This window comes from Gracilinanus agilis, chromosome 4 (genome assembly GCF_016433145.1).
Source record: "Gracilinanus agilis isolate LMUSP501 chromosome 4, AgileGrace, whole genome shotgun sequence".
Classification (NCBI taxonomy): Eukaryota; Metazoa; Chordata; class Mammalia; order Didelphimorphia; family Didelphidae; genus Gracilinanus; species Gracilinanus agilis.
The window spans coordinates 188,998,576-189,023,197 of NC_058133.1; the positions used below are offsets into that span (position 1 = coordinate 188,998,576).

Here is a 24,622-nt window from a genome sequence, read left to right on the forward strand (position 1 = left end):
CCCTTTCTCTGAAAAGCATCAAACAGAAAATGGAAAGACCTTAGATACTATAAGCTTCTTTCTGTACGGGGTTATTTAAGATTGAACAGATTGGGAGGGAGAGGGGGTGTGGCACAATTCATGACCTGGAGTCTGATAATCTGGAAACTCACAGTCAGCTTCACATGTTGCAAGTGGCAGCAGCCCTCAGTGGTCTGGCTGCCAGGTGGTACAGGCCAGGTTGCTGTCGAACTGGGGTGCTGGCTCCTACCCCATGCATCAGGATTGCATATGAAAACTCAGCAATGCCCTCAGTGGCAATGCCAGTGATGCTATGTAAGTGCTCCACTACCTTCAGGAAGAAATACAAGCAGCTAGTGTTCTAAATTATCTTGACAGATACATTGCACAAATGTGCATTTTTTTTTGACAGCTTCTGAAATCAAATGTGAACTAAATCTTTGACTATCAGGAAAATTGGATCCAGATTAAAATGTTTCAGAGCCAGGCTATGAGAACAGCTCTTTCAGTGTACACTTTTCAGTATGAAGTAGAGATTTAGGAAGAGGGAGGGGCATGTTGCCTACTTGAAATTCTTCCCATTTTAGAGGCAAACTCGTCAACTGAGTTGGCCAGACTAGGGGACATACCTCATTTGAAAAACATTTTCAATTATGCTTTGTTAAAAAGTTGAAAATGCCTTAATCAGCAACCTAACTCTTGCTTTTAATGCCCATCTTGGCACACTGGTCTCTAGTTCTCAACTTTGGCACTTGTTTCTGGTAAAGTTAAACCTGCCCTTTCCCTTTGACTGGGAAATGTTTTTTATTAAATGAATCTTGGTACAGTACTGATGTCACTTAAGCAGTGCATACCTGGCCCCACCATTCCTGGTTCTGGATGAAAGCACTGGCTGCAATGATCCCAACTGCCAAAAGCATGAAGTCTTCTTTCACGGATACAAATTTTCCCCTGAGCAATTGAAATCACAATTCAGTTTTGTAATTATGGGGGGGAACCTTCTTTCCCCAAGTCCTTGGGTCATGAAAATGTATATATGTATCTTATTTGATTATGTTGAGTGCTCTGATATGGAAAGGAATGGTAGCACCAGCTGGCTGTCCTGGAGTCAACCCCCTCCCAACTAGGATAAAACAGGAGCCTCATTCATGTGTGTTTGATTTACTGGCCTTTTGTGTTCCCATCTGTTATCCTAACAACATAATTGTGGGGCTTTCTCTCAATCTGCCTTTACAGTAATCAGTCACTTTTTGTCAAAGCTGCAGCCTCATGACTGGCTTGTTTTGTCTGTTTCTTGTTTCTGAAAACAGTCCAAGAGTCCCAAACGATTATCAAGAATCAATAATGGGAGGGAAAAATGTTAATAACTTGAATTTATTTTAAAATCTTAAGTCCTAGGTTTTGGTTGGATTGAACTTGCCATGTTAAAATGATAAGCAGCAAGTTCATATATTACAAGTTTATGAACATGACAATCATCTGTACCAAAGTGAAGGGACAAACTAGTTGGTCAGATTCTCTCCCCAGGTCCTTGTCCGAACATTAGTCCCAGTACTTATGTAGGAAGTACCTTACCCCTGCTGCTCCATGGGTGTGGAGTTCTCAAATGATACCCTCAGCAGGCTCTCATAGATAGGCTCATGCAGGAGATAGACCAAGTCAAGCAATGTTAAGCAGGTTCCATGAAGCTGTTTGGCGGAGACCAAACAGCCATTATACCCTGAATGGGGCATAAAGGAGTGAAGTCTTTACGTTTGGCCCTTTCTCAAAGCAAACAATTGACCAAGGATGTGGTCAGATTCCTCAATAAACTAAAGGTAGTTCATTTGAAGAAAGTCAGGTCACATTGAGTGGACCACCTTCTGCACATGACTACGGCATGTAGTTATTAGGCTAACATTCTTCCTAGTGACTAGATTCTGCTGTAGGGCTGGCTCAGTAGAATGAATATCTGATTAACTCATGGTCAATTTCAAAGGTAAAACTTGAAGGAGAAAAGACCCTCAATGCACAAACACAAATAACAACAACAAAGCTTTACTTTGCTCCTCCCTCTCCCATCCTTTCCCTCTTTAAAGAGGAAAACATGCTGAGGAGGTACCTATTGATTCCAAAGAGAAGCTTGCTATAGAGATTTCTCTACATCCTTCCAGAAAATAGAATGTCTTCAAAGCTGGCCAAGTATGTCTCCAGCCCCCCCCCAGGCTGCCAAATCCACTAGGCAGAGCAGCTCAAGCTACTGCTACTGTTCTCTCCTTTGTCAGGCTGCCCAGAGTGTCTGGGCACATTGACTGCCTCTAGTAGAACAGTCTCAAGCTACACTTGGCCTTACATGGCTACTGTCCTTGCCTAATTTCCACTGAGTTATCTTTTGAATAAGATACCTAAAACTTCCAGGAGCATTTCCACATATGCCAGAGGAGTAGGTAGATTGATTTGGAAGTTTAAAGACTTCAAAATGGCAAGTTCTGACTCCAGTAGTTCTTCTTTAGTATAAAGGTACCCCAGGGCCTGAAGGAAATTCAGGACTGTAACATTGCTGACTATCTGAATAAAGAAAAGGAGAGAAGGCAGAGAAAAGTATTCTCTATTTAATAATTTAGGATTTTTGTCACAAGCATTGTGGGATTGGAATGTGAAACAAAAGCATAGGATCATTGATTTAGAGCTAGAAAACCTTATTTTATAGATGAGAAAACTGAATTTCTTATAGGTAGTAACAGAAATGGGATTTGAACTCAGATCTAACTCCCAAACCAGTAAGGATATTTTTCCCTTTATAAATCTCACCCTTAATAATACAGTATGTTGACTATTCAGGCATCTTATGCAAACTGCTCTTGAGATCAAAGAGGAGGAAAGGTGACCTATATATCTATATAGTGGTGGCATTAATCCAGCTATCGTGCTCTGAGAACAAGATTGCAAGGTTAAAACTACTGTGTGGTTAGGAGTGCTTAGGAAGTGTAATTGCACTCTGGAGTTTCCACATGAGTAAAATCATCCAGCCCAAGAGTAGGTCTCTTAGAACTGCCCTGTGGATAACCTATTTTATTTATAACATCTGGTTGTCCACAAAAGGTCAAAATTTTGAGTGTATCATTGTGAAGGTGGAAAGAATAGGATCAGCTCCTTACTTTGTAGTGGAAGGAAAGTTTGCTTGCCAGCTGAACACATGACACAAGTCGAAGGACAAATGTATTGCAGAGCTGTTCTTTCCGGGCCCTCCAGCTCCAGGCCTCTGCTTTCTCACTACCTCTCACCACAGGTGCTGCTTGGCTGCAGATGCTTTCTGCCTGCTTAACCATGAACCTACAGGAGTGGGGGGAGGGAAGGAGTAAAATCTAGAGTAAACAATTGGGACTTCGACACATACCAGAGGGAGCATTTGTTCTTCAAACTCTGCTACATCTTAGCCTCTCCGGTATCAACTCAAGACTTGGTTACACTTGCAAGTAAAGGCGATCAAGAGCAACGCCAAGGTAAGAGGCGACTGGTACCATTTCAACAAGAGTGAGACATTAATCTGAGAGCTACTTATTTGCAAAGGCCTCATGCCCAGGACTTTACCTTTCTAGGATTTCTACTGCCTGGTAGCTCACGGATTTTTCCAGGCACCATTGTTCAGACAGGAGAAAAATGAACTCTGCCAAAATAGAAAAGAAAAGCCAGAATCACAAGATGCAATCCTAACCACCCTGACCTCTTGATGTGTAAAAACCACGATGAGACCCAAGAAAAAAGGTCAGGAGGTGAGAAAGATGAGACTGGAATAACTAAAGCTGAGCCTAATTTCTTTTGCTGCCAATAAGCTAACCAGAGACAAAAAGGGAAGTTTGATTGGGTGCCAAGAACAAGGGTTTACCAAGCTCCTTCATGACTCTTAATCCTGTAGGGTTCAACAGATAAGAGATCTTTCCTAGTATCAAAACACATTAAGACCCCTACTACTTCTAGCACCCTAAATACCTGCTCATGGGAAATTCTCAAATAGATGAAAAATACTAACTTATAAAGTTTACTATGAAACATAAAAACATCTTCCTGGAATTTTAATCTTGATGGCACTATTTTGCTAAGCAACTTTCCTCTGGAGATTTCCCATGCATAGCTTAATACCATGCAACTAATAGTGAGCACGATTCCTCTGGTCTGTTAAATGGGACTATGTTGGCTTAATTTCTTTTCTGACCCTGCCACCACTCTGGAACATCAAGTTTTTGTTTTGTTTTGTTTAGAATTGTATTGTTAAATAGGCAGATTTTGAAGGAGGCAGGTGGGAAGGACAAGCCTTAACTGCCTCCAATATTTCCCTTTGAAAGTACAGTCTCAGTTGGAATTGTTTGGCTTTGCCAATTCCATTACAGGGTGGGAACCAGGGTAAATCTCAGTTCTCAACCGTGGAGCTTTCCAAGACCCCTGGGTTTTACACAAAACACTATCAGCAGGGCACTGCAGATGGTCAAGTATGTGTGGAGAGAGCTGTAGAGACAGCCAAACCCCTTTCTTCACTGAAACTTAAGCTTCTTTTGGATATGTGCTGTGGGAAATAGAAGGCTGGCCCACAACCCACTTGACCCATGTTGCACATAGATAAACCTGTGTAAAATATCCTTGCAGGTACCCAGAGAGCCCCACCCCCACCACCCACATGGCTCTACAAAGTGGAGAATTAAAATTAAAGTGGAATTCATTTTTGCCTGTATCCTCATTGCTTAGCATAGGGACTGCCATATAATGTAGGCACTTAATAAATGATCCTTGACTTGACTGGACTTCGGCAATTCAGAATCAGGTCTAACTAATTTAAGCCAAAAATAAAATGCTAGGGTCATTTGTTTGTCTGCTTTGGAGCCTGAATTTACTGAACTCATTTACTGGGGGTTGGAACTGAACTCCTAGTGGACGAGGATACTGGAGGGATGGGGCCTTAAAGTGCCCCGGGTGCCCAACAGACCCTATCCCCTCTGGGTCCTGGGCCCACACCCACGATCCGGGTCTCCCTGAAGCTGCCCGTCTGTCCCCGAGCTTCTCGCATCGCCCTCTCATTCTCCTGAGCCAGGTGGAGCAGGGCGTCTTCGATCGTCTGCGTGTCCACAGCGCCAAATTTAAAGTCTCCGAGGAAGGCCGACCCCCTGGACCCTACGGCCCCAGCCATAGTCAGCTGCCTCTAGGACCCTCTAACAACGTAAGACTATCTCTTTTCTTCAGTAACTTCGCCTTCTGAGCGAAGCCTCGTGCCCCCAACCGCTTTTCCGTCTCAACGGCAGAACTCACGAGCAGTGCGGAAGCTTCAGCCAATCAAAGGGCGTTCCCACAACACTCTGCCCATCCTCCGCCTCGCGCCTCCGAGTCTTCCGAAGGAAAGACCGACGAGACTACATGTACCAGAATTCTTAGCGGCGGCGATCGCGGAGCTACGGGCGATCGCGGAGCTACGGGCGATCGCGGAGCTACGGGCGATCCCGGCGTGCGCAGGAGCTCTGACCCCGTCCCCGAGGAGGTCGAGGAGTGGCATGGCGGCTGTAGGCCCTGGGGGAGGCATGGGGTCTGAGGCCGGGAAAGCTCCAGCGGCGCAGCGCATTGACCCGGCTCGAGAAAAACTGAGCCCGGCCCAGCTGCACTTCATGAGGCAGGTGGAGCTTGCCCAGTGGCAGAAAACGCTTCCGCAGCGGCGGGGCCGGAACATCCTGACCGGCCTGAGCATCGGGGCCCTGGTGGTGGCCATTTGTATCCATGGGTCACGGAGGCAGGGGAGGAGGGCGGGGGGACAAACAAAGCTGGTGGGGGGGAAATGAGGGGGATGAATAGGGATGGGGGTGGTGGTGCAGAATGGTAGCACAGGGAGGGGGAAAGGGAAGAGGAAGGAGAGGAGGAGGAGAGAGTTGGAAGTCCTGGGCTTTAAAGGCAGAAAAAAACTTAAATTTTGCAGGAGGAAAACGGATGCCTAGTGAGAGGATGTGACTTGCTCAAGGTCACAGTGCAAATCAGTAACATAGCCATGTCTAAAAATACTTAAAAATTATTACCTATTTTATTGTTAATAGCCAATATTTATATAGCTCCAAACTTAATCTGAGCACTGTGCTAAGGACTTTTTATAAATTACAAATATCCCATTTGATCTTCACAACAACCCTGAGAGATAGGTACTATTATTATCCCCACTATACAGATGAGGAAACTGAAGCACACAGAGGTTAAATTGTTGCTATAGGTCTTAGTCTAGTAAGTATCTGAGACAGATTTTAAATACCCTGTTCTTAGGGAGACCTGAAGTCATGTCAGATCTGGATTTTCCAACCCCTAGATTTAGCATTCTACACTCAACACAATGAGAATACATAGCTATGGGTGCTGGACTTCAGGTTTCAGTGGTCTAGGAAACTCCCTAATGGGTAAACTCTCTACAAATGCAGGTCAGCACATCCCAACTTATAGTCTGACAGAGGGTGTGACTTTGAGAAGTAGGACTTGAACCCATATCTTCCTGGCTCTGAGGGTGGCTATGCAGTGCTTCCTCTCAGTTTACTGAACTGAGTGTATTGTCCATACTGAGCCAGTGTGTATGCTGTCTGGCCTTGAACCCAGTTCTTCCTGAATTAGAGGCTACTCTCTCTCTACTAGGTCATGTTTCCTCAGTGGAAAAGAGCTGCTATTGGAATACAGGCAGAGAACAGAAACATTGAACTTGTATAGGTATTAGGGGTCATTGTGGTGGGGAGGGTGGATAGTGGGAGTTTCCAGAATGGTGACTGGAACCACATGAAGGAGGCAAAAAGTATAGACTTCTGGGAGGTGGGGTTGGAACAGGCTGAAGGAAAGAAATTTAAGGAGGGGCATGCTTTGATTTCCTCATGGTTTTCCTGAGCCCATGACCCCCAGATGGCTATACATTCTACTCAGTGGCCCAGGAGCGGTTTCTGGATGATTTGGAAGATAAAGCCAAAGCTGCTAGAGTGAAAATTGCTGGGGACAACAGCTCCTAAACTCCAAATGGGTGCTCAAACATCATCCTGGATGGAACTTCTTCAAAATGAGGATGGATGCCTCCACATTTCCCCTCCCTTCCAAGAAAAAGATTCCTATGGGATAAGGAGTGTTTTGACTATCCTGACTGGGGGGTGTTGTTTCATTGTGGAGTTTCCCTCTACTTTGGGAATTGTGTATCCAGCCAATTTAATGAGAATGCCCCACTACCCCCCCAAAAAAAAATTGAGCCTTTGTCCCAATTGAGAGGAGGCATATCTAGGTTGTCCCCATTTTTTTGAGTAGCACCTTATTCATGTCTTCATAGCTACTTCTGACCCAAGATTTAAAGTCATTGTTGGGGGTGCAAGTATGGTACCCCTTCTATTTGTTGGAACTTGATATGCCATGAAAGGTGGTCAAGTTGAGGGCTGATTCACAATAAATCGAATCATCTGTTCTAGAGCCATGTGAATCTGTGGAGGATCAGGGGTGGAGTGGGAGAGTGGAAAGCTCTACTGGCTACAGTGATTGTGTTGCCCTAAGGAAATGTGAATGTTTAACTAGAATGGCTTTTCCTGCGATCTTTCCACTTGATTAGCAGGAAAGGATCACGGGAATCATTGGGCTGTGTGATGCCAAGCCATCCTTCATGCACAAACACACTCATGCTCTCATCTCCAGTTTCCCTCCACTGCCTGGGGCCCTCACAATAGCCTTTACCCACCCCTGGATAGAGGGGTGAATGGGGGTCATCCAGCCCTCATGCTTTCAGAGCTTGCCTGTGCAGGCCCAGGGTGGGGTCTGGAGGAGAGGTTAGATTGGTGGAGTTGATCATTGACCTTGAGATTACTTTAAGCTGCTGATGGCATAAAGCCAAGAGACTGGGTGTCCTCTACCTCTGCTCCCCATTGTGAGAGGAGATCTTTTAATCCCCCCCTGCCTCACTGATGAGGCCGGGCCCCTCCACCCACCCCCTATCCCCTGCAGGGCTGACAGACCAACAGACTCATTTCCAATATTTTTATTGGCTTCTGTACAAGTCTGACATGAGTGTGCCCAGCCCTCAGCTTTGGTGGGAGGGGAGATTAGAAGGGAGAGTTCTCCAAGCAATTTTTGTGGAGTTTTAGTGGTTGGTGCTAGGAAGCCCAAGGGCTCACACTCCACACCAAAGAACAAGAACAGTTCTTCATCTGCTTCTCTTTGATAGTAATAATTAGCATTTATATAGTGCTTTAAAAAAAAAAACCAAAAATCACCTCTTTCAGAACCTATATGGATTGATTACAGGACAGAAGAGGTAAAAGCTGGGCAATTGGGTAAAATGATTTGCCCAGGGTCACATAACTAGGATGTATCTGGGGCCGGATTTGACCCTAGGCCTTCTTGTCTGTAGGCCTGGCTCTCTATCCAGTGGGCCACCTCGATGTGTGCTTTCAGGTTTTAAAAAGGCTTTACGAATTTTGTCTCATTTCATAGGGTAGAGATTCTGTCTCCTTGTTTCCCACCCCTGTCTCCGGAATATGACAATCATGATAGCTGACAATGAAAGGTTTATATAGCACTTTTAAGATTTGCAAAGCACTGTGCAGACGTTTCTTTGGGTCCTCACAACAACCCTGTGAGGTAGGGACAACCATTTATGTCCTGTTATGCATCCAGATGAGAAAACTGAGGCACAGAGAGTTAAAAGTGACCTGCCCATGGTCACAGAGTATCAGAGGGAGGATTCAGATCCAAGTAACTCCTGATGTCAAGCACTGAAGTCTTTTTCAGTGCACCAAACCACTACTTTCTCCTGGTGTAGCATGCTGAGTTATATTGATCAAGGAGCAGGTCCTGAAGGCAACAGCTCTCCCCTGGTTCCACACTGCTTCAGTTCTGGGCTCACTGAAGGAAGAAGAGAGGGGAATGAACAGGCTTGGAAGATGGGAAGAATTCTCAGGTAGAAGTTTTTGCCCAGTATCTTCCTCCCTTCTGCCCTCAGTCCCTAGCTCCCCCTCACCATCCTGCCAAAATCCCCAGCGAATGTCACCCCCTTGCTTGGTCGCTGTTCTTGAGAGCCAGTGCTGCTGCCACTTAAAGAGTTCCTTCTCATAATGCCTGGGGAAAGGATGGATACTGAGTGAGAGGAACCAGGAGAGAAGATGGGGAGGGGGTCGTGCCACTCCAACCAAGGTGGGCACTCGGGGCCTGAAAGAAACCAGGGAAGAGGGGGCTTGTTGAAGGAATAGGAGCTGGAGTACCTTACCAGGAGGTGGAGGTTCCAGGCGTTGCAAGCTGTTTCGTCGAGAGGCAGGAAAACTGCCCTTGGAGATGCGACGCTGCCGGCTAGAAAGCATGGTGGCAGGAGCCACTATGCCTGGTGGGGGTTGCTTCCCCAGCCTGCTGTATAGGTCCTCTATCTCTTTCTTCTGCATCATCTGCAGTGTCTCCACCTCAGATAGGTGTCTATGACAGTGCAAGATAGTTGATCATAAGAGGAGGACCCAGCATGTGCACACTGACTTCCCTTTCCCCCTTGCCCCACTCCCAAAGTTTCCCCCATCTGTCATTCCCCCTCACTTCTGTCGAAGATTCTGCAGCTCCGCCCATATCTCTTCATCCTCCCCGCTGCTCTCTGAGTCCCCACTGCTCAGACACAGGCTGTTGTATGTGTAGTTCAACCACACCGGGCTGGGCTGGCTTGGAGGAGGAGGGCTGCTGCCCATCCAGGACTCCCTTTCCTCCTGCCCATCCTCCCCCTCAGCTCCTGGCCCCAGACCCTCTGCTGCCCGATCGCTCTCAGCTAGAGCCTCCCCTGTCTCTGGCCCTCCTCCAGCACTGTCCTCTGTGTCTGAACTCTCAGGGGCCAGCAGTGGGGTACAAGGTTCTGGGGAGCCCGGAGGTGGAGCTGGTGGCTCTTGGAGAAGGGGTTCAGCTGGTTCTTTTGATGAAGTCACTTGGAAACGCCCGACAAGCTGTGGCTTCCCTTCTGTTGTTGATGGGTAGATCCAAAGAAGAAAAGAGAGCAGGGATTAGATATTTGCTGAGGGACTAAGCTGGGGTGAAGTCATTAGAGATTAGATGGCACACCTTCTGTGATGGGTGACAGCCTAGTTTCAACCAGGAGCGACTGAGAACTGAGGGTGGCCTAAAAAGATTGAAATAGTTAAAAGGCAAGTTACAATCAAGGGCTCCAAGTCTCCCTCAGTACCCCCTTTCATACTCACCCCATTTTCCTCTTCAGCTTTGGATGTCGGAGAACTCTCCAAGCCACCTGGCACAAGGGATGCTGGGGGACTTGGCAGAGGGGCAGGAGGACTTGGAGGTCGAGGAAGGAGCTCAGGTTGGGGTGTTAGCAAGGACTGCGCCACAGTCATCACAGCCAGAGAGAAGGCACCAGCCAGGGAAAGGAGGGGTGTTGAAGGGGGTGGAGGAAGAGGAGGAGATGGACTTGGAGGAAAGGAAGAAGTACTGAGTGTGAACTGGGAACAACTAGGTGGAAATGGAGGTGGGGAACTGGGCAGAAACGAAGAAGTACTTGGGGGGTACTGGGGGGATGTGATCGGGGATGGGGAGGAATTAGGGGAGAATGTAGGAAGAGAAGTAGAGGGATAGGTAGAGGGGCTTGGGGGAAATTGGGAGGATGTGATGGGGAACTGGGAACTAGGGGAAACCGGGGGTAGAGAATTGAGGGGGAAAGGAGGGACACTTGGGTGCTGGGAAGTTGTGATGGGGAACTGGGAGGGGCTGGAAGGAAACTGGGAGGAAGCGAGGGGATATGGGGAGGAAGTGATAGGTAAATGAGGATTTGCAATGGGAAAGGAAGGACCTGGAGAAAAGGGGTTCCCAGGAGACAAGGGGTACCCTGGTGACAAGGGGAGTCCAGGAGACAGAGGGGAGGAAGGAAAAGATGTCCAGTTTCTCTGCTCCAGGGAGGTACTGTTGGTCTCTGCAAGGGAGAAAGGGAGTGTTTAGACTGCAGCTTCTAGTCCCAGGCCTCCCTTCCACCATAGACTCTGGTTAGATCATCTTCCCAAATCAATCCCTTGAGACACCCCTTCCTTTTCTGGGGATCAGCAAGGGCAAAGGGAAGACTTAGTACATACCACTGACTGGGAGTGAGAGGGGGCCAGGGAGAGCCGGTATCGTGGGCTCCTCCTGCTGGAAACAGGGAGTTCACGTCACAAAATGGAAGGTCTCCAGTCTTGAAATAGGGGGGCTCAAGGAGTAAAGGGGCTGAGGTGATAAAGTATCTTAGAGCGGGTGGGATAAGAAAGGGGGATAGGGTGTTGATTATGGATGTGGCAAGAAAGCTGACCTGGGGTGCTGGAGCATCTCCAGAGGCCCCCACAGGGCCTCCTTCTCTCCTTAGCAAGGTCTCCACTCGCTGAATAATTTCCCGAATCCGGCCCAGGAATCCATTCTGCTCAGATGGTAGAATGAACTCATTATATACCTGGGGAAATTCGACACAGGTTAGAGTGAGGGATCAGTTCTTCCTTCTTCCCCTCAACAAAAATACTCTATGCTCTCATTTCTCCAGATCTCAGAGTGACGGGTTTCAATCATAAGCATCTGGGTGGACTTAAGGAATGCCTAGCAAAAGTGGGATGTTATACCTCATGCTCTCCATAACTAATCCCTGCTCAAATACCATTTCCTGTTCCTGAGCAACTTTGCTCCCATACATATCTCTTCACTCTCTCATATCACTTTCCCTTAGATCTTCAATATCTTTTTTTTAATCCTTACTTTCTGTCTTAGAATCAATACTAAGTATTGGTCCTAAGGCAGGAGAGTAGTAAGGGCTAGGCAATGGGGGTAAAGTGACTTGTCCAGGGTCACACAAGTAGAAAAGAATCATGGACCTGAAATCAAAGGACCTAAATTCAAATATTTGCTCAGTTACAATCTGAGCAGAGAGAAGGCTCTCAGTCTCTGATAGGGATGGACTAGATGACCTTCCCATTATAAAATGTATGACCCTATGATCTGAGAATTAATAGCTATAGAATAAATATAGTATACTTATAAATAGTTGCAGTATTATCATTAGCTATTATAACTATTAGCTACTATTGATATAGCTTTTAAAGGTTTACAAAACCCTTTACATCTTCATCTCATTAGTTCCTTTACCAGTCTGAGGTAGGCTACACAAGATATTATTTACATGTTACAGATGAGGAAAATTAGATGCTCTATTCACACTCTTACTTATACTATTGCAATAGTCTCTCTTTTTAAAAATCCTTATCTTCTGTCTTAGAATCAATACTAAGTATTGGTCCTAAGATAGAAGAGCAGTAAGGACAATTAGGGTCAAGTGACTTGCCCAAGGTCACATGCCTGGGAAGTGTTTGAGGTCAAATTTGAACCCAGGATCTCCCCTCTCCAAGCCTGGCACTTTCACTGAACCATTTAGCTGCCCTAGCAATAGCCTCTTTGGTCTCTGCCTGACATCTCTCCCCTTTCCTATCCATCCTATGAGTAGCTGATAGATAATTCCTAAAGCACATATCTGGCTACCTTAATCTCCTACTAAAACTCCAGTGGTGGTTCTCCATTATCTTTTTTTTTTGGTCATTGTATTCCCAGTACCTGGCACATAGTAGGGATTTAATAATAATGGTTCATTGAGTGATTGATTAACTAATGATTAAAATGGTCCACAGAGAGTTAGTCAATAAACATGAGGCAGGAGTAACAGTTTGCATCTGAAATTCTTTCCACTACCCCACACCACCTTCGTGCAGTCTCTTACAAGGCAGCTTGGCTTCACACCCTGTTATTCCTTCCAAGTATAGTACTACTTGCCTTTCAACCAGTCTTATTCTGTATAAAATACTTGTGCTAGATGAAGGAGAGGACAGAGAAACTCAAGAGCACAAGACACCCCCACATGAAAAGACAGTTAGTTACAGAAGCCAGAAAGTGCTTCAAAGGTTCATCTGAATAGTCCTGGTAATGAGGGCTGTAGGACCCTGAAGGAGGCAGGGCCAAGGCCAGAGTTAGTGGGATTTTAAATCAGTCTGGAAGGATGGGCCACATCCAGAGAGATGAATTCACCCATTCATTCCTCTGGAAAGGTGGAAAGGAGAAAGGAGGGCTTTCAACTTGGGGGTGACATCATGAGTACAGTTGGGAATTCACATGGCCAATTCGGGGAATTGGTCCAGACTGGCTGGAGTACAGGATACATGGAGGGGAGGAAATAGTAAGTGAGAGGGCTGGAAAGAAAGATTGGGGCCAGATGATGGAGGGCCCTGAATGTCAGGGTAAGAGAGTTGTCCTTTATTCTGCAAGCAATCGGGGGCTATTAAAGGGTTTTGAGAGAGAAGGAGTAGGGGGTGGGTAGATGGAAGGGAGAGTGTTTCAGGGATTATTTTCACTGCCAATTGCCTCAGATGGCTTCCACTCCATCCCTGCCCACAACACTGCCAAAACTATGAGGTTGTCAGTGACTTCAGTCCTCAATCCTACTTGACTTCTGCTACATTTGACACCTAGACCATCTAATCCTCCTTGACACTTTCTCCTTTGAGTTCTATGGCACTTGCTGCTTCTAGTTCTCTGACCTGGTGAGCCACTCCTTGTCTGTTTCCTTCAATGATTCCTTTTCCCATTCCCAGATTATTGGTGTCTTCTAAGACTCAGTGCTTGGTCTTCTGTTCCTCTCCCTTTATTCTTATTTATCTGCAAGGCTTCAATTATCACTTCTCCTCTGATGTCTTCCACTAAATTCCCATCCCCAGAAATACTATTATCTCAAATGTAATGCATTCTTAATTGAATGAGTTCATCAGAGAACTGGAAGGAAACTTAGGAGTTTAACCCAACCGATTCATTTTGTGGTCAAGGAAACGGAGGTCCAAAGATCTGAAGTGACTTGTCTGAGGTCACAGAGACAGTAAGGAACACAGCCTGGATTCAAAACCATATATTCTCTAGAGAGATAGACAGATAGAAAGATAGGTAAATAAACGGATGGATTAATGGATAGGTGGGTGGGTAGATAGATAAATGGATGGATAGATGGATTGATGGAATGATAGATGGATGATAGATAAATAGATTGATAGTTACATGGGTAGATGAATAGATAAGTAGGTAGATTGATAGATAGACCATTTATTAAGTGCTTACTATGTGCTAGGCACTGTACTAAGCTCCAAATTCAGTAGTCTTTCCACTAGACGACATGACATAATAGAGTGTGCTTTGGAGTCAAGAAGAACTAAGGTTCAGATCCCTGCCTCTGACACTTACTTTGTGTCCCTGGACAAGTCACTTAACCTCTAATGTCCTAAGCAACTCTCTAAGACTTTCTGTTTCAGAGAAGGTGCTGACCTGCATTGGCAGAGTCAATTTCCTCATTCAAGAGTTCCGTATATGGGTGAAATCGTAGTTCCAATCCCTATCCTCTTTCCACTAGGCAATCTTCAGCCTGGAGAACCATTTCCATTCCTTTAATGGCAGTTCTCTTATTCTAGGTTATAAATTCTAGACTAGTCCTTGATTTTTCCTTTTTTGTATAGTCAATATTCAACATATACCTATGCACACCCAATACACATGTGTGTATGTAGGTATATCTGTGTCTGCCCATCTATCCTTCAACCCATCCATTTACCTCTGTCTATCTTTCCCTCTATCACCAGATACACAAAATAATATCCAAATTGTCACTTGACTCAACCGGCAATGAGTCCCTCCAGTTCTTTCTGAAATTTCTTTGGAGTTCAACTCTCTTCATGTCATGCCTGGATATTGCAACAGCCTCTTAGCCGATCTCTCTGCCACTGGTCTTTTTTGCTAATTTATTACACAACTAACAGACAAAATTCCCTAAAATATTATGCCCATCATGCTATTTTGCTATTCAAGAATCTGCAGTAGTTCCCCATTGCTGATCACATTGTACATAGACCTCAAACCTTTCTGCCTGGCTTTTAAGACTTGCCATAACTTGGCCCTGATCTGCCTATATGACATTTCCCCAAAATTCCAACAGGAACCCTTCCCTCTAGTCCTAATTTCTCCCTGTTCACAACACACGAACACACCCCAAGCTTGATTTTGATCTAGGGTTCTCTTAGCTGGATTACCCTCTCCTTGACTCCCATACTCCTTCACCTAAACCAGTGATTCCCAAAGTGGGCTCCACCGCCCCCTGGTGGGTGCTACAGTGATCCAGGGAAGCGGTGATGGCTATAAGTGTATTTATCTTTCCTATTAATTGCTATTGAAATTTAAAAAAATTAATTTCCAGGGGGCTAAGTAATATTTTTTCTGGAAAGGGGGCAGTAGGCCAAATAAGTTTGGGAACCACTGTTCTAAACAAATCCAGCAAGATATTTTGAGCCTAATCCTTGCCCTTCTCTGTGAAATCTTTTCTATCTTTTTCTTCTTCTTTCTCTGAACTACCACACCAGAGTCTATACAAAATGACGCAAAATTGCTGTCTAATTAGATAGAGGGCTGGGCCTAGATTCAGGGAGACCTGAATACAAACCTGGTTTTAGACACCGGCTACGTTAGGCAAGTCACTTAAGCTATGTTTGCCTCAGCTTCCTCTTCTATCAAATGGGGATAATAACAGCATTTACTCCAAGAGGGCTGTTATAATGATCAAATGAGATAATATTGCCTGGCACAGAGTAGGAACTACATAAATGCTAATTCTCTTCTCCCCACATGTATTAGTCTCACTTCCCCATTTAGAATGTATGATCTCTGGGACTGAGATTGTGGCCCATATTTCTTTTGTGCTTCCCATAGCATCTAATTCGACAAACTGCTGAATGCTGTAAAGATATTCAAGGGAAATTGATTTTGACTGATCAACTCAAGTTGATCAAGTCCAAACTCCTGAGCCTGGCATTGAAGCTCCTAAAACAACTGGTCCTAACATTTTTCTTCCACTGTTGGCCAATATCACCAGTTAAGCCGGTCTTTTTATCATCCTTCATATCTACCTTTATTAATGCTATTTCCCCTACTTGGAATCTCATTCCTCCTTCCTTTTAATTAACGTAGATTTTGAACCAAGCCTTCTCTTGGATACCCACAATAAAAAATTTCTACTTCTCCGACCTTGTAAAAATGTATTTTTTCCCCCAAATCCTTCCCTTCTGTCTTAGAATCAATACTAAGTATCTGGTTCCAAGGCAGAAAAGCTAGGCAATTGGGATTAAGTGACATGCCTTGGACCACATAGCTAGGATTTGTCTGAGGCCACATTTGAACCCAGGATCTCCTATCTCTAGGCAGTCACCTTGCTGCCCCCAACCTTGTTTACTTCTCTAATGCACTTATTAGGCATATAATTTTCTCAGTATGTATCATATCAATAAAATCAGTTCAGCAATTCAACACTCATTAGGCAGCTAATATAGAAAGAGAACCATGCCAGTTGCAAGAGGAATAAAAGCAACTTTTTATCACTTCCAGTTCTTAGCCTAGTGCTCGGTACACTTTTTTTGTTCAGTCATTTTTGTTTGTTCAGTTCTTTATGACTCCATTTGGGGTTTTCTTGGCAAAGATACTAGAGTGGTTTGCCATTTCCATCTCCAGTTCCTTTTATAGAGGAGGAAATTGAGGAAAACAGGGTTAAGTGACTTGCCCAAGTCATATAGCTAAATGAGTGTCTGAGATCAGATTTGAACTCAGGAAAATGACTCTTCCTAACTCCAAATCCAGCACTCTATCCATTGCATCATCTAGCTGCCTAGCTGTGTGCTCTTCACACAGAAAGCATTTAATAAATTCTGGTTGAATTAAATGGAAGGCTAACCCTTAGCTATAAAAATCATCATTGATTAGATTGGTTCTGAATGAGCTTATCAAAGACCTGGAGTTGGAAGGCAAATCAGAAGCCATCTAACCCAGTTGCTTGATTTTAGATTTTAGAGATAAGAAAACTGAGGTCTAGGGAGATCAAGTGACTTGTCCAAAGTCACACAGGTAATACGGTATCAGAGGTAAGACTTAAACTCGGTTCTTTGACTCCTAGCACTTAGCACAGTGCCTGATACATAGTAGGTGATTAATAATGTTTATTGACTTATTCATTGACTCTAGAACATTCTAATGAACACTTGACTAGATTTTCCCTTATATTCTTCCCTTGTTTTATGGATTTAAATAATTTTCTCCCAAATGGCCTTTGGGGCCAGGAACCATTGCCTTCTTCTTTCTTGGTCTTCCCCACCATGCCTAGAATAGGTCTGGGGACCATCAATATAGAGAAACCCATTCTGGGTCCAGTCATGAAAACCTCTTTCCCTTTCTCCTAACCATGGCAGCTGCGATCTCCTCAGGGCTGTCTCCATCCAAGTCGAATCGGAAGGTCACCATCTTGCTGTTGTGTGTTTGCAACTGACATTCAACAACTCGATCATTCTGGTCCGACACCTTTGGGTACAGAATTCGTGTGGGATGGAGGTCATTGCCCTAACCCCTAAGTGATAGTGACTAAACTTTAGAGAAGAGGACAGGTTAGACATCAAAACCAGATCACAGAATAGGTCCTCATTTCCATCTATAATCTGTGTTCCCAGCCCCTTCCCACCGTCCCTCATGGTTCCCTCCTGGTCTTTCTTATGGTATTCCCAGAGTCCAATTGCCCCATCACCCCTTTCTCACACTGGTAACACGTAAGCGGGATCGAGGTCTGCGCTTAGGACTTCTCCCAGGGGGTCTCCTCATTCTTCCTGGCCCTTCTCCCACGTCACTGAGCCCTGATGCTGCATCTGAAGTGTAACTGAAGAAGAGGGAGGAGGTAGAAGAAAGAAGAGGGAGGTTGTGGGCACACTATTCCAAATCCCTCCTCCAACCACATCCCAATACCCACTCTATCCATCCTAGCTCAGAACATACCTGTCCCCAGGAGAGAAGTCACTAGCTGGACCAGATCGAGGAATGGACAAGGCAAAGGCCTGGAAAAGAAGATGAAAAAACATGGGGTCAAAAGAAATTGGACGGCCCCTTCCCATTCTGACATTCTGTGATTCTGGATTTTGGAGGGTCACAGTAAGGATCCTGACCTCCTAGGAAAATGGGTCAGGAGCAGCTGAAGTCAAGGATGGTGAATTTCCAAGGAAATATAGCCAGGGATCATGGGGTCTGAAGGAGGGAACATCCAGGCTCATGGGTTTGTAAGTCAGAAGAAGATGAGTTAGAGCTTAAACCAAAGGATCTCCTTTCCCCAATTTAGCCTCTCACCGAGGGCAAGGAGATCTGGGGATCAGCAGGGCTGGATGGTTCCCTTCCAGGAGGCTGGAGCACTGGGTCTGAATTTTCAATGAAGCCAGAGGAGCTGAGGTAACCATCAGTCTCACAGTCCGCTGTCAGAGAGGACAAAGAGAGGGGGAATTAGAAAGGGCTAAGAGAAGGGCGCTGGACAGAAAAGGAGTATGCCTGAGTGGTAAAGGGCCTTAAACCCAGTTCCATTTCTTCCTTCCTAGAGACAGCTAGCTATAGGGCTAGAAGTAGGAAGAGTCTTTCCCATCCAGGTGGGGTGACTGTTCTAAAGAGGTGTTATGGGGTATCCCCAAAGATCCAGAATCCCAGGTTGGGGCTACCCAGTGCCAGAAGTCAGGGATGACCTACAGGTGGTAGAAGAATAGCTGGCATGTCGGAAAAGGAATGGCTGGTGCTGATCTGCCTCGGGTTCCTCAGGTTCAGGAAGGAAGGGAGTTTCAGGCCCAGGAGCTGTGGGGGCAATGACTGGAGGTGGTCCTGGGGGTGGTGGAATCTGCTCTGTCTCCCTCGCTCTCCGAAGTTTCTCCCTTTTGCGCTGGATGGCAGCAACCCTTTCTCTGACAGCTCTAGCCACTGGTTGGTAATCAGCTTCACAGACTAGTCCCAGAGCCACCTGATGGGAAGGAAAATGACAATGAGTACAGAGACAGAGACATGCTTACACACATGTAAAATAGGACATGCTCCCCTCCCCCCAGTCATCATTCCTCCAAATCACTAGATCCAGGATTAGAAATGGATGAGATCTCCAAGACTTTCAACTTCAATTTCCCTACTAACTGAGCATGTTAAGAAGGGATCTTATTCGGCCCATAGGATATACTTAGATTCCCCTTTAACGTAGATTTTTCCCAAATTAGCCTCATGTACCTCAACACCCCAAACTTCCTTTCCTATACTGGCTGGACCCAACATTCCCTCTTCCCTTCTCCTCTTTCACATCACCTACACTTGGATCTTGCTCTCTTGCTTTCTTTCCTCACCTTGCCCCTCCTTCTCTAGCAAAACACATCTCCTCCCTCGTCCTTAATATCCAACCCTCTCACCATTTCCTGTGCCACCTCTTCAGCCGCATCCCTTCCCAATTGGAATAGAAACTCAATGGCCTGGTTGTCCCGAGGACGGCCAACCCTCCTGGCATCCTCCATTCGCAACCACAACTTCAGGCCCTGCTTCTCCCCATCGTCCTCTTCTGCCAGTTCCACATGCACTCCTCGCTCCTCTCGAAAAAAGGCATGGGCCAGGAGGTCCTGGATGGTGAACCTAGGAGTGGAGCAGGCAAGATTAGCTGAGGCCCATATGCTGTTCTCCTTTCTCCTCCCCTTAGCCCTCATTGTCTCAATCGCCTTCCTTCATTTCCCTCCTCCCCACCCCCAAATCTTACGTAATTCCATTCACAACCCCCACCTTTCATTCTTATCAGTACGTATACAGCCTTCAATTATCTCCTTCAGCTCCGGTATCTTCACTTTGTGAAAGCTATTAGGTTTGGTGCCCTGGGCAGAAGAAAGAAGAGAAGGGAGCAAGAAAGCGTTTGCCTCTCTCCATCCTCCACCACCTAATTTTTTCTCACAAATTGCAGAATGGATGACGATGGAAATAAAGGTTAGAGCCCTTGTCTTCTCAGGGGGGAAATATATATATATATATATATATATATATATACACATATAAATATATATACATATAAATATATGTATGTATGTGTGTATATGTGTGTGTGTGCATATCCAGTAATATGTATTAAAAAGGAGGCAGCAAAGGAGCCTGGGAAGAACTAGAATCAATTGTTCGGGTATCCTTCCCTTCCACTTCCTCACCGAAGTGACCTTTCGGTAAATTTGCGCAGCATTCTGACACTCAGAATAGGGGTACTCCGAAGTGGCCATCTCCAACATGCACATGCCAAATGCATACACATCCACTGCCTCATCGTATTTCTCCTCGTACATCTCAGGTGCCATGAATTCCGGGGTCCCTAGGTGGGGCAAAATGGGGATCAACTGGTGGCTCCTGTTCTCTCCATGATCCCCTAATAGAGGAGTTTCAACTAGGACAAGAACCCGCTAAGGTGAGAGTATTTTGGGAGTGATGAGAGAGCAGGTCAAACCCCACATCTGTATTGGGGCCGGGTTGGCCAATGCACTCTCTTCTAGTCACATTTGGGGTTTAAATTCTTTCGGCATTTGGCCACACTGCCGAGGAGTTGCTATAGCCTTTTAACTCCTCAGATCTCAAAGGGCGGGGTTGGGGTATTCTGGGGCCGCTCCAGTACCTCTCTAACTCTACAGTGAGTCAAGTGGGGAAGGAGATATGGGAGCGAGGTGAGGAAGAGTCAAGGTAGAGAGGGCAGTGGAGTAGCGCACCGATGACGCTTTTGGCAAATGAGGTGCGCTTCAGTGTGGCCAGGCCAAGGTCCCCGATTTTGACGGAGCCAGTGGGACCGGTAATAAAGACATTATCGCACTTGAGGTCCCGGTGCAAGATAGGAGGGTCCCGCGAGTGCAAAAAGTGCAGCCCACGCAGGATCTGTCGGCTCCAGCGCTGAAGAACCCGAGGCTTCATTTCCCGGAATCGCCTCAGGTATCTGAAGGAGAAAGGAGGATGTGAGCTTAGCTCTAGGAGAATCTATCTAGTTAGCGGTCACCTGAGGGTACAAGACTGGAGTCCTTTTTGGTGGACCTCTTTCTGGGGTCCTTCATGGCTTCCACGGAGCGCCCCTGTGCATAACCCCACTTCATCCTCGATTAGCGCTCCCCACTCCCATCATTTTCCCTGCGCTTTCACCTCCGCCCTCTTCCCTGAGTCTTGATGGCCCGAGGTACCAGAACTCACGTCTTGAGAGTGCCCGAAGTCATAAGTTCAGTGACTAGCACGATGCAGACCTGGCCCTTCAGTACAGATTTCCATGAGTCGTAGAAGCGGACGATATTCGGGTGCTGCAGCCCTTTCAACATCTCCACTTCCTCGGAGAAACGCTGCCTCTCCGCCCGGGACAGTTTCCGAGTCTGAGGGAGGGGGAGCAGGGTCCCTCAGACTTCGAGAATACCCAAATAAGCATTGCAACAAACTGCGGGGTCTTCTTCGGGATAAGAGGGAGGGGGGAAGCCGAGAGAGTCTAAGAGGAAGGGAATGGGCTGGGGGCGCTGTAGCGGGTGATTCTTGAGGGGCAGGGCTGAAGACTCCGGGAGGTCTGGGTCCTGGGGGTGGGGAGGGGGCTGGGCTGGGGGCGGGTGGGGCTCTTGTCCAATAGGCTCCCGGGTCTCGGCCCCACCCGGTCCGCCCTCTCCCGCTCTGGCTCCTAGGACGCACCCGACGCGGTACATGGACCCCCACAGACGAACACAAGCGTCTTTATGTGGTACGGTCCAGGGGCCTACAGTTCAATGCTGTCTTTGTGCCCAGCTCCGGTGCTGGGAGTGGGAGGGGGCGACCTGGGCCCGAAGGGGAACCGGAGGGGAAGCACGTTGGAGGAAAAGTGGAAAGGGAGAGAGAGGGGGCGCTGAAGAGGAAAGGTAGAAGTACGAGAGTAACTAGGTAGACTAGAGTCAAAGTAGGACTGTAGAGAGGAGTGCGAAGATCCTGGACGAGGCTTCCTGGAGCCTGAGCCCCTGCCTCTCTCCGAGACCTACCCTCCACCATTCGCCCCAGCCCCACGTCTCTCCTCCTTCATCTCCACCCCCCTCATTTTGGCCGCCTCTCTCCTCCTGGCCCTGGTCCCAGGGCGCGGCGTTGGCAGGAGTGAGGGACCAGCCTGGTGCCAGGACCGGAGGGGAGGGACCCTTCCCTCAAGGTGCCTACTCCGCCTCTGCTCCTCCCCACAGTCTCATTGAAAGATCGGGGGCTAAATAGCCTCTCTCAGGACCCAGAGCTGGGAACTACAGCAGATTCTATTCTTCAAGTCATAGTGAAATCCGAAGTAGGGCAGGGGGAAGAGGAGGACGAGAGCGATTTCACACTCCCTTTCCAGCACTCACACTCTATAGCTCAGACCCATACTTCGAGGGTTGGGGCCGACGGTGGAGTCAAGAGGGAATTGAGAAATCAGGTGTGTTGCGACGCCCAACTCAGGACATAGGGTCCCTGTTCTCGCTTTCTCGAAGAAGGTTCCAAGGTTTTTGTTTGTTTGTTTGTTTTTTAGGGGGAGGGTACTTCTCTGAGTCAATGCTGCCAGAGAAGCAGGCTAGAGTAACGGGTTCTAGGAGTTCCCATATAGTCCTTGTCTTCTTGCACTACTCCCCAAATCCGAATATGAGTCCTGCTGAGGTCCATCTAAATCCCCTGCGCTGAGAAGACCCTGCCTCAGAGACTTGGGCTTCTCTCTCTGCATCCATGACCTCCAGTGACCTCTAGGGAGAGAGCTTGAGGAGAAAGGATCCAAGGCTGGTCTCCCTTTAGATCTCTGAGGTTGAAGTGAGAGGGAGACTAAACAATTAACCCCGGGGTCAATCCCAACCCTCTGTGTCTGGCCAGCTCTGGCCAGCAACGGGGATCCGTGACCAAGCTCTCCTCTGATCCTTCCTCTTGACCTAAGGCTTAGGTGAAAATCAAGGAAATCCTAAGGGCCAAGCAGACCCCATTGCACGCTTCCCATCAGTTTTTTTTTCTGTGGGATCTCTGGTCTAGTTAAAGTGATCGGACCAACTGTAACCCTCAACGCAGTTCATTTGGGACCTGTGGGTAAGATAGAGGCAAGGGAGACAAACTTGAGATCCTTACTGCGTTCCCTCAATCCAGGATCTCTCTTAGCCATGAAGATTCCACAGGAGGGGTTCCTGGATTGGAAGGGATTTGCTACCTTCCTCTAGACCTCTGCCACAGTTCAAGTGCCCCCCACCCCCAACTCTCACCTGCAGTTCACACCAGGCGACCTCCACCGTAGTATCCGTGTCCAAACCCCTATAGACAGTCTTAAAGGAGCCACGTCCGATCTCGATGTCGAACTTAAGATAGCGGCCGTCCGGGGACGTGGCCACAGCCTGCGTCTCTGTATCTTCCTTCTCCTCCTGTTCTCGTAGCCTCTCCGGCGCCACCCCACCGGGGCTCTGCAGCATCTCCCCGAAACCCAGGCCTCCCCCCGACCCTGAGAGTTCCGGACGCTCTAGATCTCCTGGCTTCCCTGCAAGACCCCCGCTCGGTGCGCCCTCCGCCTGCTCCCCGGAGCTAGGCTGTAAGGACTTGGGGGAACCCGGGCTGCTTAAATCCGGAGGGCCCGGGGGATCAGGGAGGGGCGGGGCGGGCTCAGACCAAGTACTCAGGAGCCCCAGGTCCACTGAACTGCGGCGGCTGAAACGCGTGGAACGTGGTCGGAGCTCCCCTTTTCCGGAGAAGCGACGCATCCGCCGGGGTGCCGGGCCGAGGCGAGGAGCCCCGGCAGGAGAGGGAGGCGGCGGAGACCTCAGCGCCAGGTCCGCCTCGGTCTGAGACATAGGAACAGGGGGATCCGGAGCAGGGGGAGCCAGCATGAGGAAAGAAAGGGTCTGATGGCACCGGAGACCAGGAGGCAGGGGGATCCGGACTCTGCGCTTTGGGGTCTGGGTCTAGAGAATTGCGCTAGCTCAGAGCCTCTCTCCGGTTAGGGCTCGAGCTCCTGCAATAGGGCTCCAGCCCTGGCCCCCAGCTCTCCTGCTCCAGAGCTCCGCCTCTTCCACTTTGGTCCTGCCCACAGGCCCCTCAGTTGGGGGGCTCCCTCCCTAACCTCCGCCTATTCTCCACCCCACCCCTCCCGCCCACCCCTGGCCGCCCCTTCGGGGTTTCTGTGTTCTCACATTCCCTCAGCGCTAGCCAGGAAGGGTTTGGTTATTGATGCTGCTAAACCTGCCTCGTTTCAGACTCCACCCCCTAAGACCCGCTCCGTCTCATCTCCCACAGATATTCGCTCTCCCCCTCACAGCTGACAACCTCTCTCCAAGCGCTTCCCCCAGAAGTCAATTCTTGTTCTGAATAGAGGTTCTTCCCAGAATTACAGAGAGCAGAGCGGTAGAACTGAGCGCCTAGAGGAGGAGGAGGAAATGTGAGTAGCTCTAGGTTCCAGGGTCGGGGTGAGGCTGCCACCCGCCTGCTCACCCTCGATAAGGCAGCCCCCCCACCCCGCTCCCGGCCACTAACTGGCTTGAGTAGTTCCAGCGGCGAAAGCAGAGGCAGAGGGCACCAGGACTACACTACAGTGAACGCCAGGGTTTCTTTTCCACGCCCCCGCCTCCCGCGGTCACTCAACTGTTTGCTCCTGCTGAGGAGGAGCTATCCTGTCAGGACCCGCCTCTCTCCATCACCCATTCCAACATTCAGAGACCTCAGTCTCTATGTACGCAAACCTCCCCTCGCCCCCCCACCCCCAAAAGGACCACAATCTGGACCGGTTAGCTGTCCTGCAGCCATCTGCGTTTGCCTGTTTGACCACCTC

The 24,622-nt window shown here is 47.7% G+C and overlaps 3 protein-coding genes across 8 annotated transcripts; 1 reads left to right on the top strand and 2 right to left on the bottom strand.

The window, feature by feature from the left end:
• Positions 1–83: 83 nt before the first annotated feature.
• Positions 84–5,303, bottom strand: CNTD1 (cyclin N-terminal domain containing 1). The gene is made up of 7 exons (XM_044672599.1): positions 4,987–5,303; positions 3,571–3,646; positions 3,138–3,312; positions 2,385–2,547; positions 1,576–1,720; positions 855–951; positions 84–331 (listed from the first exon to the last, which is right to left on the bottom strand). Exons 1-7 carry the CDS (start codon positions 5,156–5,158, stop codon positions 161–163), a joined length of 999 nt encoding a protein of 332 aa, XP_044528534.1. The 5' UTR covers positions 5,159–5,303; the 3' UTR covers positions 84–160.
• A 110-nt stretch (positions 5,304–5,413) lies between these two features.
• Positions 5,414–7,434, top strand: LOC123244248 (cytochrome c oxidase assembly factor 3 homolog, mitochondrial). Its single transcript, XM_044672600.1, has 2 exons — positions 5,414–5,730; positions 6,886–7,434. The coding sequence occupies exons 1-2, from the start codon at positions 5,517–5,519 to the stop codon at positions 6,987–6,989; spliced, it is 318 nt and encodes a 105-aa protein (XP_044528535.1). The 5' UTR covers positions 5,414–5,516; the 3' UTR covers positions 6,990–7,434.
• Positions 7,435–7,977: 543 nt separating this feature from the next.
• Positions 7,978–23,820, bottom strand: WNK4 (WNK lysine deficient protein kinase 4). 6 transcript variants are annotated; one of them, XM_044676742.1, is made up of 19 exons: positions 23,070–23,820; positions 21,055–21,227; positions 20,586–20,806; positions 20,040–20,197; positions 19,627–19,715; positions 19,266–19,482; positions 18,568–18,832; positions 18,181–18,302; positions 17,836–17,894; positions 17,602–17,719; positions 17,254–17,370; positions 11,273–11,410; positions 11,061–11,112; positions 10,182–10,903; positions 10,045–10,102; positions 9,535–9,943; positions 9,221–9,420; positions 8,975–9,072; positions 7,978–8,859 (listed from the first exon to the last, which is right to left on the bottom strand). In XM_044676742.1, exons 1-19 carry the CDS (start codon positions 23,682–23,684, stop codon positions 8,857–8,859), a joined length of 3,834 nt encoding a protein of 1,277 aa, XP_044532677.1. In that variant the 5' UTR covers positions 23,685–23,820; the 3' UTR covers positions 7,978–8,856. The 6 variants fall into 6 exon arrangements, with proteins under 6 accessions (XP_044532677.1, XP_044532674.1, XP_044532673.1 ...); XM_044676739.1 differs by having other exon boundaries at positions 11,061–11,115; XM_044676738.1 differs by having other exon boundaries at positions 8,975–9,420.
• Positions 23,821–24,622: the final 802 nt, after the last annotated feature.